Below are 14738 nucleotides of genomic sequence, written 5' to 3' on the forward strand. Positions count from 1 at the left end.
TTTTTTCTTTATTAAATTCATCGAAGTACCGATTTGGGAAAAATCACGTTTTACAAAATTCTGAGCCAAGTCATTTAAATTAAGAAGCCAAGTCAAGCCAACACGAATTAGCGATAAGGTGTGTAAATTCAAGCGTGGAGAAAAACTCGCGTATCATTGACATTTCCCAAAAATAAACTTTCTTTGATAATTAAGCTTTTTTTTACGACTAATGAGATTTCGGAAGGCTGAAAAACATGAAAAATGAGGGCTTAACAACAGCCTTTTTATATGGATTTTCCTCGAACCGAATTAAAAGGCTATTGTAGTTTACACTCTTCTTGATGAGTTATGTCAATAAAATGGAAGATTCCACCAGATTTAATATTCATTCAATGAGAGGCAAGGTCAAGAGGACGGCAAGGAATCACCAGGTCAAGACTTACCACCAAGCAAAATCAGGAACAAAAGAAACATCTCAAGACTCGGACGGCCGCTGGCAAAGCACTTAAACTGACAAAGCACGATCCGGAAAAACATGAAGCCGGCGTTATTCATCTTACTAATGGTCGTAATCCACTGGAGTTTGGCAAACTTAAGCATCATAGAACCATCTGCGGACACCATTCTGACAGCTGAAAGAGGACAGAATGTGACTTTCCAATGGTCTTTGAATTTGGCTTCCAACAAGAATTTATCTGATATGGTCCTGACAACGACACCATACATATCTACCGATTTGATAATAAAAACAGACATCTGGAGACAAAGCATCAACGATTTGACTAATGAAGGGAAAGGGTTATTTGAAAACAGGCTAACAGTCTCGAAGCCTTACTTTCCGAATGTACGAGTTGTAATAAAAAATGCAAATGTGAAAGATTCGTTGAAATTTAAGCTTTCGGGGACGGTTGCTGCTGATAATACGACAATTAATTTCTCATCGACAATTACTTTAGATATTAAAGGTAGGGCGAATTGTCATTATTTATATTCGCTCATTCTTGAATGTAACAGAATCTCTTTTTTTACTACTGGCATTTTGCATAAGATTCCACTTCCCGCACTAAGTTTCCTTAGCAAAAAGAACCGGACTCTGGGTAGTTGAAAAACGAGCTTCGAAAAGTCAGTCAGTTTCGCAGGTAAACACATGAAGTCCCTGTACCTTTAGAAAAAAAACTCTTTTTCCAATTTTATGTCGGTTATCCGGGGAAATATAGCGGAAAAATCCCTGAAAATTCAGTGGAATCTTAATGCAGGAAGTAGAATCTTATGCAATGAGAGAACTTTTTTGATAAGACAAAGGTTCACCAAAAATGTTTCATATTCGGAAAACGAGAGATCCTTTGAATCAAGCTAACTTGAGACACTCCAACCTTTTCTAAAGTATTTTTCACTGGTTACAGAAAAGGTTTTTGTCAAATACGGAAAATGCATTTTACACATCAAATAATCACATATTTTTGACTTTTGGTGAAAAAATGTAGAATTTAGAGACGGAAAAGTCTTGAAGACGGAAAAAGTTCAAGCGCTGGTTTATTTATCTTTTTGGTTATTTTTTTTTCTCTACACAGGTGATCCATACTTCTTAGATGACCCGTTTCAACCGATCTACCAAGAGAAGTATCTTTCAAAGCCATTGTACGAGGTCTATATAGCTGGAAATCATCCACCAAATCTACAATACACATTCGACGGAGAAGCAAAGAAAGCGAAAAGAGGACTTCAAAGATCTGGTCTTGTGTATCATTACCTATACCAAATAGAGCTTCCAATTCTAACAGCAAAGCATTGTGGGGAGGAGCTAAGCATTATTGTGACGAATTCCTTGAAAGGAGATCCCTTTACTGGGATAACACCGATGCTACAAGCGAAAACAACAATCGTTTTAGAAGGTGATTAAATCAATCTTCATTAGAGGAGAATTTTTCTAAGGCATGAAATATTGTTGAAATTTTGCCAAGCTTGTAGATCGCGAAGTAATATATATTGCTTTGGCGAAAGGTTATTCTGAAAGGATAGGTAAAAATTTCGAGAAGAAAAAGTAATTTTTCAGGGAAAAAAAGCTAATTTAATTAATCAAATTATCAAATTTGCTTTCTAGATTTACCTCTTAGTACAACCACACTATCATGGATATACAATGGCAAAGGGCACAATATCACATGGGAAAAGGTTAAGAGCGGCCATTGCAAGATCGAATACTACGTTGAAATGAGAAATTCAACATCATCTTTGAAGAAAGGACCAACCGATGACACCTCGATGTTCATTACAGAGATGGATGGCGAAGCTTTACAAGTTATTATCGAAACAGTATATCAGTCTCCTACAGGTATACAACGAAGTAAATCTCCTGTTTTCAATAACCTCACAATTACTAAAGCCACCGCAGACAACAATATAACAACACCTACAACACTTACGACAACAGGGACGACCAAACCAACTGCGGCGATGACAACGAAAACCGAGACAACCAAACTGACTTTAACACCCAGTCTCAACATGACAACGTCGCCTCAATCGACAGTAACAAAGGCACTGATAACAACAGAGAAACCAACAACATCATCTAAACTACCTTCCACACAACATACAACTGCTGTCAGCTCAACGATAGCTAAAGGCACATCAAATACCACGGAAGCAACACGCTCAACAACATTTAAGGTGACAACAAGCGTACTGCATGCAACAAAAACACCCGTAGCTGTAACACCATTTAACAACACAATAATTTTGAAAAATGTCAATGACAGAGGTGGGTAGCAAAACTTTTGTCTATTTTCTTCCCTTCTGTGCACTCTATCATCTGGTAAAGTCTGTTCCAAACATTACTCTTGAGGGAAATATATTTCTTCTTCATTTATAATAAATTTTTATGAAATTTTAAATTTCACTTTAGAGAAGTGGTTATGGTTTGGTGGAGGAAGTGCAGCAGGAATTATATTGGTCATTGTACTTATCTTGATCATCATATGGCAACATTCCAAGTCAAAGAGACGAGATCATTTTGAAGGTAGAAAAACATGCATTAGTGGTTATAAAATCGAAACAATACACCTTTTCACCCCAAATGCTAAAGGAAGATAATTGGCTTAAAGGAGATCTAACGGCAAAAATTTTGCTATATTTTCAATATATAACTCAATAGGAAATTATATCCCTTTAAAGATTTAAGCGTGTGACGTCATTGCTGAGCAACTTGTTTGTTAAACAAGATTTTCTCTCTTTTTCTCTAAACTTTTAGTGGATAAAATCATTTAGCACATTCATTTAGACTTCAGAGCAAAATGTCGTCGAGTGAATCTTCAAGTGAAGAAAATGATTTCTCAGACATTTTTAACCATTCTACTGATGAAGAAACGGAGTTAGACACATCAGAATGAAAACTGTCAACTTACATCTTCTCTCTCCATATCAGAGACTCTTTTTCTAGGTTTTCTTGAAGAGATAGTTCCATCCATGTTAATTTGTTCGTATACCTTATGATCAAAAATTGTCGGTATAGCCCCATCAATGAGACGTTTTGCCCTTGCAGGTCCATCGTTAGTGTTGTACAATGGACAAAGTTCAGCTTTCAAGTCTCGTTCAAAGCATTTAGAGTGGAAGTGGTCACTGCATAAGACTCGATGACGAGCAGCTTCGAAAGTGTTGATAGTCAATTTGGCATTTCCCATGTTGTGTAGCCATCGTGAACATCTATCACGTTCTTTCTTTGGGTCAGGAATTTTGAAAAAACATTTCCCTTTTATAGCCTTTGACCCTGACGATTTATTGGAACATCCGAAAGCTTGACACAATACCATATCTTTCAAGTTCGTTCTTCTAATTACATTTTTCTCAAAACATCTCTACGTCTACGTACATCAAAATTATATTTTGCTATAAAACATCTTCTTTCCATAATTTTTGTCTACAAACAGTTTCTCTATCGAAATGAAAGTTCAGCGCTGACGTCACGAAACCCTCTTACTTTCAAATAAAGAGATATTTCAAACAATGATAATTCAATCAATATGAAAGATTTTGCACTCGTTCTTTTTGCAATGTTTTTTATTTAATTGGTCAGCCTAAGCTGAGCATTCAAATAGGTAAAATTCGGTTCTTCTTCTTCCATAAGACGACAAAAAAAAAATCCGATTTTCCGATCTCACTTTGATTTCTAAACTTTCTTCCGATCGGGTTAGCTTTTTGGGTACTTTTAGCGTGCGTTGTTTTTACAGATCATAGTGTTTCAAGATGGCGGCTCAAGCGATAAAGTCAGATGTGATAAGTCAGTGTTGTATCAAAGTATTTCCAGTGTAAATCTGTTGCAAGCTTCAATTTCTGTCATTTATTTTTTTAACTCGGCAAATCAAACACATGATTTTCATCAAGGGGATTCTTTTTCTACATCTTTTGAAGGTTTAAAGCCGTTTGCTCAAGTTTTTGTTTATGTTGAATTTTCTGATACTTTCTATTGCTGCTTTTTGATAGTTTTTGCAATAAAAACATATTTTTCTTGTTTGCCTCTAGGGGGATTGATGGTGTTATAATGTTATTGGAATTTGATAAAGTTTACAAAAGTACAGCTACTGTATAAATTTGATTTCTATTTCTATTTCTATTTGGTTGAGTTGCAGGAGGCTTTAGAGGCCTATTCTCGCAACTATAGACGCTTACTAATGAGCTCCCGTCAGCACCTTGAACTGACTACCCAATTCCCCTCACATGGCATGGGTTGACCCGGGCGAAGGAACGTTCACTTGCCAAGTGAACTGCCGTGAGTGGGAATCGAACCCTGGTCGCCTACATAGAAGCCAAGGTCGACTACCACTACACTACGGCACCTACTAATAATGATAAAGACTGGATGCAATTGTTTGGTTCCCGTCATTTCCACTTTAAAAAGTGGGAGTCGTTCGGTCGGTCGGTCGAAAATATTTTTCTGTTAAGAAGCAGCTACATCTTGTTGATAGGGAATCGTGTGGACTGATCCGAATTTGAGAAATTGAGAAACCGTGGATAAACTGGTGTTTTCGCTCGGTTTACTCTCCATAAGCATGCGGCTCTCTACTTCGATTTGAAAACTTGTAAACACAGAGTGGAAATCCAGCAAAGCAGCGGAAAAGCTTTCCGACCCTCCAACTCTACCTGCTGACCGTAAATCAGGGTCGGTCAGAATCGGAACCAATGATGACATCACATCTCCTATTATTAGACTTGCAATTATGACAAATGGTCTTTGGAATTTGATCATTTATATTAATATTAATATATACAGTTCTTGTTGAAATTGATCAAACTATTTTTCACGCAGTTCCGGATGCAGATTGTGTTTTTCTAACCTTTTCTAACCTTGGCGCACGTTTTGACTGAATGATGGAATGGAATGAATGGCGATAACAGTTTTATAGATATCTTTATCCGACTTGCAGAAAGCGGGCTGCCGTCAAGTTACACAACATGCACACTCTCGTCACAACTTGCACAGCCATAACAAACAGCTCAAGCTGGTCTTCATTTAACATTGTTTTAAAGTTTAAAAAACACTGCCAGTGGCTTGGACAGAAGAGAGGACTCCCAGTTGAAATTAATTGCTACACCGCTGCCCTGTTGAATTATTTATTATGGTCGTGTGTTTATTCCGCCAAGGCGGTAAATAAATGGCCAAATTCATAGACCAATCAAAGCGAGTTTAAAGCAAAACGGGGGAAAAATGAGCTAGTTATGAATTTTAAGTTTTGCTTTCGATTATCATTTGCGACCAGCAAAGTCTTCAAGATGGTTGTGGATGTGTGTAACTGACGGTACTAAACTACAAAATTTATTTACGCAGACTGCTGACGTTTTGGCAATTTTCTTATTTATTTCTAGTATAACACTTTGGTCAGATATGGATATTGTCTACATCCAACAGAAAAAATGTATCATAACTGACTGGAATGAAATTAGCAAAAAGTTTAATTACACTATGTTTCTCTTTTATTTTGTAGTAATAAACTATAGCTTAATTGTTTGATGTCATAGAAACAGTGCTACAATGCTAAAGAGAAGTATACTTTGAGCTTCTCGTGGGGAGGGGGGGTTGGAGGAGCTCTAAGGCTTGTTTTAAATAATTTTAAATCAAGTTATCAAATGTTTCACATTTTGTACATTATTCAACATTTTTAGTCTACTCTGTTTCAGTACATCTCTTACATCTGTTAACCCACTTATTAAAGCTATCTAGCTAAGCTCTATTGGCTGACCTTCCAGCCTCGGCTGGTTTATTAGGCTTGTACTCTGTCAAAAAATAAGGATAAAGAAATTTTTGCCGTTAGATCTCCTTTAAATAGGATCTGATATGACGTCAATTCCTTTACCGTGTATTCTGTTTTCTCTTACACTTAAAGGCACATTAATTAGCACCCTGAATACATACTTTAAAGCGTAAAAAAACGGCGGAATAGGGTAACCTTTTTTCCATGATCGGGAATGTACCAGGCTTAGGAGCAAAATATTTGAAAACTGAAATTATAGTTTAAAATAATAAACGGTCGGGGAGGGAGCGTTTTCTTCACAATCGTTCTCTAACAATAAACGTACTAAGTGTTGAAATTAAATTTCATGTTTACAGTCGGTGCAACGATAAATCGTACAAACCCACTTCACCATCATTCCATAGCATTCGAAGATAGAATCTTTGGAAGGAGTACTGTATACCCACGTCAGATCTCACCTTTACATGGGCTGTATGAAGAAAGCAATGATAGGCCGGTTCATGGAGAACGAGATCAGCCCAATTACGATTACCTTGAGTTAAACGAAGGAGCACTGGCAAACACTGGTGAATCGTTGGAGGTTAGAGCACACAACATCGTTTCGACGTTTTTCTAATATTCACAACGTTGGTTAGATGAACGTTGAAACAACGTTGTATGTCAGCTGGGTTATCTGAAATTTTCGTAGTAAACACATCATTCTGGGCAATGTTTTGATTCTTTTTATTTATGTTTCAATATCTGTGATTGTACACACAGTTCTATTCTTATCAAGAGATAAGAATAAGTGCTCAACGGTGAAAAAGATACACCTAATTTTTAGCAGCTGATTGTTTCTTAAAAATGTAAGAGTTGTTATTTATGTTTTCTGATATTTTGGCGAACTGAAAAATAAGATATTGTCGCTTTACGAATCAACGAATATTGAACACAGTACTAAATCTAATTTTGTTATTCGCTATTCAGAGCAACGGCAGTAACATGCAAGAAGATGGACAATCAGTAGCCGCAGAGGGCGAGGACGATGGCAACCAGATAAAAGCATCAGAGGGGGAAGAGGATGACAGCCAATCAGCTACAACAGAGGGCGAGGACGATGGAAGCCAGATAGAAGCCTCAGAGGGGGATGGGGGTGATAGCCAATCAGCAGCAACAGAACGTGGGCACGGAAACCAATCATCAGCAGTCGCAGAGGTTGAGGGCGAGGACAAGGACAAGGACAATGACGGTGAAGGGCAATCATCAGCCAGAGATTTCGTTTCGAAAGATGAAACACAAGCCGAAACTCAGCAGCACAAGAAAAAGAATGCTGCACAAGGAAGAGTTTCACTCCCTTAGCTCTAGTTTAGACTGCACACTTTCTACCCTGCCTATTCTAATTGTGAATTAAAGCGGGCAAAAAAATGGCTGTCTAAAGTCAATGCATTGCCCTCTTTTGACGTCGAGGAATGTTTTCTTTAATCTTTTCCAACCAAAGATTTTGACTGCCAACTTTGCGCCCACTTTTTGCCCACTCAAACAATACCGAGTTTATGTATTGGAGGATATCAAGGGCGACGGTAAGTGAAATCGATACAAAACAAAGTCGATAGTTGATGTACGGCTCTATATCGCCTTTGCTAAACAGACGACAGTATTTTGGTGTTTTTACCGTCGTTGAGCAAAGTGGACGATGATTTTGGAAACATGTCAACTTTGCTTTATACCGTCCCTCTCGATTCATCTCGAAAACATAAACTCGCTAATTAGAATAGGCAGGGTAGAAAGTCGACCGTCTAAGCTAGAGCTTACAGTGTGAAAGTGCTGTGTTTTATAAAGTAACATTCGAATTTGGAAAAGCAATTTCTTACGCAAACTAAATGTTTTCTTCCATAATGGTAGAAGTTGAGTCACACTTAATAGACACCCAACAAACGTGGATTACCTTTTCAACTTGTCCGTGTAGGATTGAGTTTTGAGCGATGAGATCTTTGCGCACTTGTTCGCCTTTCTTCAGCTCTTGTTGTTGATGTGTTCTCATTTGCTCCATCAGTTTCTCACTGTTCTTCTTACCAGCCGTCATGGAGCTCAGTTGATCATCCATGCCGGTGAATTTCTCTTGAACCTTCTTCAACTAAAATGATAAATGGTTTTAAGATATTTTAGTCCACCATGCTATTTTTTTTTTTTTTTTACATATTATTTGGCTTCAATTTATACAAATTGTTCTTCCGGCTAAACTTTAAAAAGTAGAAATGAAAATACAAAAGAATAAATAGAATAAATATATAAATTTTTATTAACATATATGAGTTAAAAGGATTATGACGACCCAGAGACTCGAAAAAACGAAACTTAAGAGTAATAAAAACTACCCGAAAGCTAGCCTCATGGACTTACAATTCATTTTGATTGACCGTAAGGAGAAAATAGACTAGTTTGTAACATTGGCCTGCAAAAAGTAAGATGACTTAAAAAATTTTAGTGTAAAGAAAATATTATTTTAATGAACTCGAAAGTAGGGGCCTGAAACTGAGATGAATAGTAACTTTACAGTCTATCTTTAGATAGACACTCTGAAAGGTAGAATGAACAAAAGAATTTCTCAAAATTTGTGCTCACGCGGCACCGAAAGGGGAGAGATTTGTTCTTTCTTTTGTTTGAAAATGCTGTGTAAGTAAAGGTTAACAGATCTGTTAAACGGTGTCCTTTAATATTTATGTTAATTACCTCTTCTTTAACCATAGTAAGTTGTTCCACATCACGAGCGTGCAATACAAGTTCACGTTCATATTTGTCTTGTGCCTAAATGAAGAGGGATTAATGTATACCGTATTTTGCAAAGATTATTTTTAATATAATATATTTGTAGGAAACGCATTCTATTTTTTTAAGTGTTGTAAAACTTTATCAGCTTGGAGTTTTTATATTACCGACTTCATAGCTACTGAAAATAAAGATTTTTATAACAATGTAATATTATTCAAGTTGGGTATATGTATTATCCATCATTGGAAATCATTCTCTTACACTTACATTCGTAAACCTTCCGGTCCGCTGGACAAGGCAAACAGAAAAAGAAAACGCTCTAGATACTATTTTGACCGCTTGTACTAAAACTTCCAAATAGAAATCTTGAAAATACCGAGAAATAGACTTGGAAGGGAAAAGCTTACATCTTTGGCGATCTTAGATTGTTCTTGCGATTCTTTGGTAGCTGCCGTCTCCAGTTCTTTCGCATTGACCAAAGCTCTGGTAACTTCTTGGTAACGTCGTTCCAAAGGAGCTGATTGGGCCTTGACGTCATTGATTTTCACCTGGAATGATCTTTCGACAGTTTCAGCTGATCTTTTCAGTTGGAGTTTCTCTGCAACGGCGGATGTTAGTTGCGATTTAGTGCTGCGCAACGTGTTGGTTAGTTCGCCAATTTCTTTGGTTGCTTTGTCCTGGATTGCTTGCTTGCTCTGTTATGAATAAATGATTAAAGGAAAAAAAATATAATTATTAGAAACAAAACAGACTAAAATGGGTGAACATCTCTTCTAAGTTACTTTAAAGCATAGTTAAGCGCAAAAGCACGGGACTCAAGAATACATCTTAAGGCCTTTTCTTTCTAAAGGTTTTGTCAAAAAGTCGTTCCTCAGACTCAAATATCAACTCCTCAAGGCATTTACCCAAGCAAACAAAGTTTCAGTCGAAGATAAACGTCTCCCAAACAGACTGAAGGCCATTCTCGTTAAAGTGATTAAAGTGGTTTCAAACAAAAAGTGACACTTGAAATGAATTAACCGGGATAGACATAGACACTTTTGAAGTCCTGTAAACCAACTGGCTGAATAAGGTTAAAAAATATTTGTACCTTGGTCAATTCAGAGATAGCGTGTTCATTTGCTTCCCCAATCTCTTTGTATTGATCGATGTGTTTCTTGATCACATTCATTTGATCTTCAAGAGCTGAAAGAAAAATTCACATGTTATATTGACATGACATCGACCGGCGAAAGGGTAAAATAAATGAAAATGTTATACGTTATACATTGGTGACGTTTAGAAACGATATGCAGGCAGGCCTTAACAACAATCACACAGTAGAGTAACAAGTGATAAACGTGTGAAAGTATGCTATATTACATAATAATAGCCTATACAAGACATCTTACCTAAAGGTAAGCAACGTCACGTAAAATGCATTCGATAAATTAATGTAGTAGTAAAGAAAGTGTTTTAGAGCTCGCACTCGCAGCCCCCTGACAAGAAAGAGGAAATTGAGTAGAAAGGTATAACAATCGTAATTAGAAACCAATCATCATGAGTCTTATATAATTCTCGTTGAATGTTAAAAAAGGTGTTTTATTGTGGAACAACACAATGACAAAAAGGAAATTCTTTACTTTTCTTGGAATGTTGGAGGTTTGATAATTCCATTTCCAGCTCACGGACACGTGTTTTGTATCGTTCAACTTCATGGATGTGTTCAGAGACCGCCTTGTTTGGAGAATCGTCCACCAATATGGATTGTAATCTCTTATCAGATGCTTCGCTCAATTTCTCCAGCTCTTTGCACTATAAAGGCAAGCAAAGAAACAAATTAAAGGGATAATCAGATGGATTGAGAAATTTGGCCTGCAGAAATCTTCTGTGTTCCTGAGCTGATTTATAATCGTCGCAATTTGAAATTGGGTTCGTTACGTTTGAATTCTGATGTTTTCTCACTAAAAGTCAAAATCTTGTAACTTGAATATCCCGACTCTTCAGAAAATAGTAAGGCAAAAATATAAGGACAATAAAAAGGATCCACATGCCAAATATCAAAAACCGTTTGATTATCTCTTAAGTCGAATTAAAAGTCACCATGTTAGATTTCGTGCGAAAGTAAGATTCCAAGCAAGATATATTCCCTCTATTTTCGTCGAAGAGCAAGCGGAAACAAACAGCCACAATGCTCGGTCTAAGCAAAAATTCCAGGGTTACCAGGAGCATGTAGTGGTGTTTGCTAGTGCAAGTTTAAAACAATTATCCCGTCAATACCTTCTGTTTTTGTTAAAAAGGCAAGCAAAAGCAGACAGCCACAATGCTCGGTCTAAGCAAAAAATACCAGGGTTACGAGGAGCATGTTAGTATGGTTGTTGTTTGCTAATTCAAGTTAAAACAATTATCCCGTGAATTTTCTTTATTTTTTGAAAAGCTTTTTAAAGAAAAAATTCTTCACAGGCTAAATTTTTGACTAAACAGAACTCAAAGACCGCTCAAAGGGCAGAACAAAATTGTATCTTTATTTCATTAAAGAATGCCCCACGCCTACGATAGATGAAAAAAAAACAGCAAAAAAAAACAAAAAACATAAAACATATCGAAGTCTTAAGAGCCAAATCAGGGGGGGGCAAGCAGTTAGTACAGAACACTATGTGTAATAACTGATTCTTGGCAAAATCTGTAACCCACCCACACCCCTGTCACTTAGTACACCGTGTACTAACTGTTTTTGACCTTGCTCAATATATATACCACCCCCAAAAATAAGGATGCGTCTCTCTACGGTGCATTCCAGGTGAATTTCACACTCCAGAGAGGTTTTATGAGGTGTGTTTTTACCTGTTTTTACCACTAACTACTTTCAAACAAATGAAAATATAACAAATTAAGGAGGTCAATGATGAGAGTGAGTACGAATTTACAAGGACTAGCTGGGACTAGGAAATTTTAGAGTATCTTTTTTATCCTTTTTCATGGTTCCGACTGAGGTTCTAGCCCCCCCCCCCGCCAAATTTAGGTCCCCCTGAAAGCAAAGTCCCCCCAGCATGATAAAAGTCCTAGGTCCCAGTATTGGGGGAAAGAATTTGATGAATAATTTTTTTTTCAAAGTGAATATTTACCAGTTTATCAATGAAAACTGATGAAAACACTAGTAAATAAAAAATTAGTAGTAACACTAGGAGAAATAATAATTCCAGGAAGCTTTTGCAAAGGACTAAGTTATGTGTAATACAATTTCAAATACAAGCTGTTAAAAGGTATTCCTGACTGTCCTAGAAAGAAGATCCATAAAAAAGATAGAATCATAAAAAAGATAGAATCATAAACCTGTCATAAACTGATAACAGTAAAAATCTGAGAAATCTAGTTTAAAATTCTCAGTTATTACACCTTTTTACTTCCAAAATTCTGTATATACCACCCCTTATGGCAGTTAGTACAAAGGTGTACTAACTGTATTTGCAAATTTGCAAATATACACCACCCCTTTTGGCAGTTAGTACATAGGTGTACTAACTGCATTTCGCAAATTTGAAAAATGGACCCACCACGGTACTAAGTGTCATGGGTGTCGTGTACTAACTGCTTGCCCCCCCCCTGGCCAAATAAATATTCAAAAACGCATTCTGACCTTAGACTCAAGTGTTTCAGCTTGTTTCTTGGCAGTCATAGCTTCCTTCTGGAGAGTCTTATTTTTCTCCATTTCGACGCCAAGTTTGATCTTCAGTTCCTTCAACTCTTTCTGTAAAGTAAGAGTAAATAAAGTATACCGTGGTTTCAAATAAATAATTTCTCGATCAGAGGAATCCTTGTTTGTTTGTTTGTAATTGTTATTTATCGTTGACATAAGGGAGGGAGGGAAGGTCAAACAGTTTGAATTTTGGGCAATTATGGGTTCAAAAACCTGTAGCTTTGGTGCTCCGAATTTTGCAAAGTTTTCAAATATCTCCTTTATTTTATAAACCCTAACCCTTCCAGACAGAAATGACCAGCCTTCTCAAGAGGGAGTACACGATATTCTTACTGAAAGAAGTCCAATCATTAATGCACATTTATTTCGCCTTATATCTTGAGTTGTAGACTTGCTATATCTTTAATACCTAAGAATAATTTGTTAGAGATATGGGGGATGTGAAGAGTTGATAGGAAGGGTAGTGCCCTAAGTCTTGGGTACTTACTACGCATTAAAGTTGTTTTTGCTCGAAATATTTTGGGAAGGAAGCTTTGAATAATAGTTTATATAAAAAGGAAAGCCTACCTCAAGAGTATTGGCAGACAGCTTCAATTGGGATCCTTCATTTTCATTTTGACGGCGTAAAGCTCTCATCTCACGTGTCAAATTCTCAACTTGTTTGCTCAAAGTTTGCCTGGTTTCGAACTCTTGACGCTCAAGGTTGTTCTAATTGAGAGAAAGAAAATGCATCATGTATTATCATTAGATAAATAGTTGCTTGATTTAATGGCTTAAAACAGGTTTACATTGTAATGAACTGCCGAGAATATATCTGGGTGATGATCGCTTTATTTATAGTCAATGTAACCAAGATCACTTTCTTAATGTTACTGTTTCTGGGAGCCCCTTATCTCTTGTTCCTTCCCCACGTCCATTTGACGATAGTCCTCGGGGAGATCGATATCTGAGAGGTCTCTCACAGCAGATTAATTTTTAATAAACTATTACCGAAGCATCCGCTGCTGTTAAGATAGGGTCAATATTTAGCGTCGATAGAATAGTAATCAAGGAATTGCTTTTACTCCAGTTCACTCGGCTATCTGTCTGTCTAAGGAACATGGGAAGTGGAGGGAAATTCGAACCAAAAGACCCTGGTTTGTACCGCTGACACCTTAAAAAACAACTTGGACATCGCTCACATATAGTTCCAAACTCACCTGGATGGTCTGTAAATTGGTGAGCAAGACATTCTGGCTTCTTTGCTGTTCAAGAAGCGATTGGTTTTCTTGCATCAGACGTTTCTCTGCTTCTTTGACCAGATTCTTTTCTGTTTCCAAGGACTTGATGACGACTTCAGTACTCACAAGTTTCTCTTTAGCATCATTGTAGTCCTGAACAAGTTATTTTTTATAAAATTATTAATTACCGTACTTCTTCGAATATGCACCATTTTCAAGGTTTTAGATGAGGCGCCCTCCAGTTTTGAATATCTCTAGGCTTTAAGCAAAGAACGTAAATTTTAGCAGAATAATATTGTTTTCAGTGGGTTTTCGTACGAAATGGTATACGGACTAATGATTAGCTTTACTAACCTACTCATTAACAGTTCGATAGGATAGACCGTCTCTCTTCAAGTCGAATTATGTCTAGTAAACTAATGAAGAAGTACCGCTCTTTTCCCTTCCTAAGGCTGTATTGCTCAAGAAAAACCTTTGCAACTCCACCTTCAATCAATTCATTACCTGTTTATATTTCTCAGCCTCAACTCGGGTCTTCACGAAAGCCTCATTTATGCTCTTGCATTTATCTTCCAAAGCTTTAGCCTCCTTCTTAAATCCCTCTGAAGACGTTGAGAGAATCGAGTGTCGCTCTTCGGCAAAAGAAAGCTAAAACAAAAAAAGAAATCAGAAAATCTAGAAACTTGAAAATATTTGAGATTGAGGCAGTACAGTCAAGACACGAAATCATATTCATAGACACGCAACAATCTTATGAGAACATGCATGAGGTTCGTTTTTGACAAAAAAAAACCTTTAGAACAAATTAAGACCAATCCCGCCCTCAGATTGCAAAGATTTCCAGTAATAGTAAGTATTATATCATAA

General features: G+C 36.9%; 2 protein-coding genes across 2 annotated transcripts in view; one reads left to right on the forward strand and one right to left on the reverse strand.

The window, feature by feature from the left end:
* Positions 1 to 14738, reverse strand: part of LOC136816837 (nucleoprotein TPR-like) — a 37097-nt gene that overhangs the window by 15589 nt on the left and 6770 nt on the right. Inside the window, exons 14-22 of the mRNA XM_067073167.1 lie at positions 14376 to 14519; positions 13851 to 14024; positions 13219 to 13359; positions 12592 to 12702; positions 10598 to 10769; positions 10066 to 10160; positions 9383 to 9670; positions 8937 to 9011; positions 8152 to 8340 (exon numbers count right to left, since the gene is read on the reverse strand). Of these exons, the coding sequence (XP_066929268.1) occupies positions 8152 to 8340; positions 8937 to 9011; positions 9383 to 9670; positions 10066 to 10160; positions 10598 to 10769; positions 12592 to 12702; positions 13219 to 13359; positions 13851 to 14024; positions 14376 to 14519 (1389 nt within the window). The remainder of the gene's footprint in view (positions 1 to 8151; positions 8341 to 8936; positions 9012 to 9382; positions 9671 to 10065; positions 10161 to 10597; positions 10770 to 12591; positions 12703 to 13218; positions 13360 to 13850; positions 14025 to 14375; positions 14520 to 14738) is intronic.
* LOC136816848 (uncharacterized) lies at positions 518 to 7629 on the forward strand. Its single transcript, XM_067073177.1, has 6 exons — positions 518 to 947; positions 1554 to 1874; positions 2084 to 2743; positions 2888 to 3001; positions 6584 to 6807; positions 7194 to 7629. The coding sequence occupies exons 1-6, from the start codon at positions 518 to 520 to the stop codon at positions 7563 to 7565; spliced, it is 2121 nt and encodes a 706-aa protein (XP_066929278.1). The 3' UTR covers positions 7566 to 7629.

The sequence above is a fragment of the Clytia hemisphaerica genome, unplaced genomic scaffold (assembly GCF_902728285.1).
Source record: "Clytia hemisphaerica strain Z4C2 unplaced genomic scaffold, Clytia hemisphaerica genome assembly, whole genome shotgun sequence".
Taxonomy (NCBI): Eukaryota; Metazoa; Cnidaria; class Hydrozoa; order Leptothecata; family Clytiidae; genus Clytia; species Clytia hemisphaerica.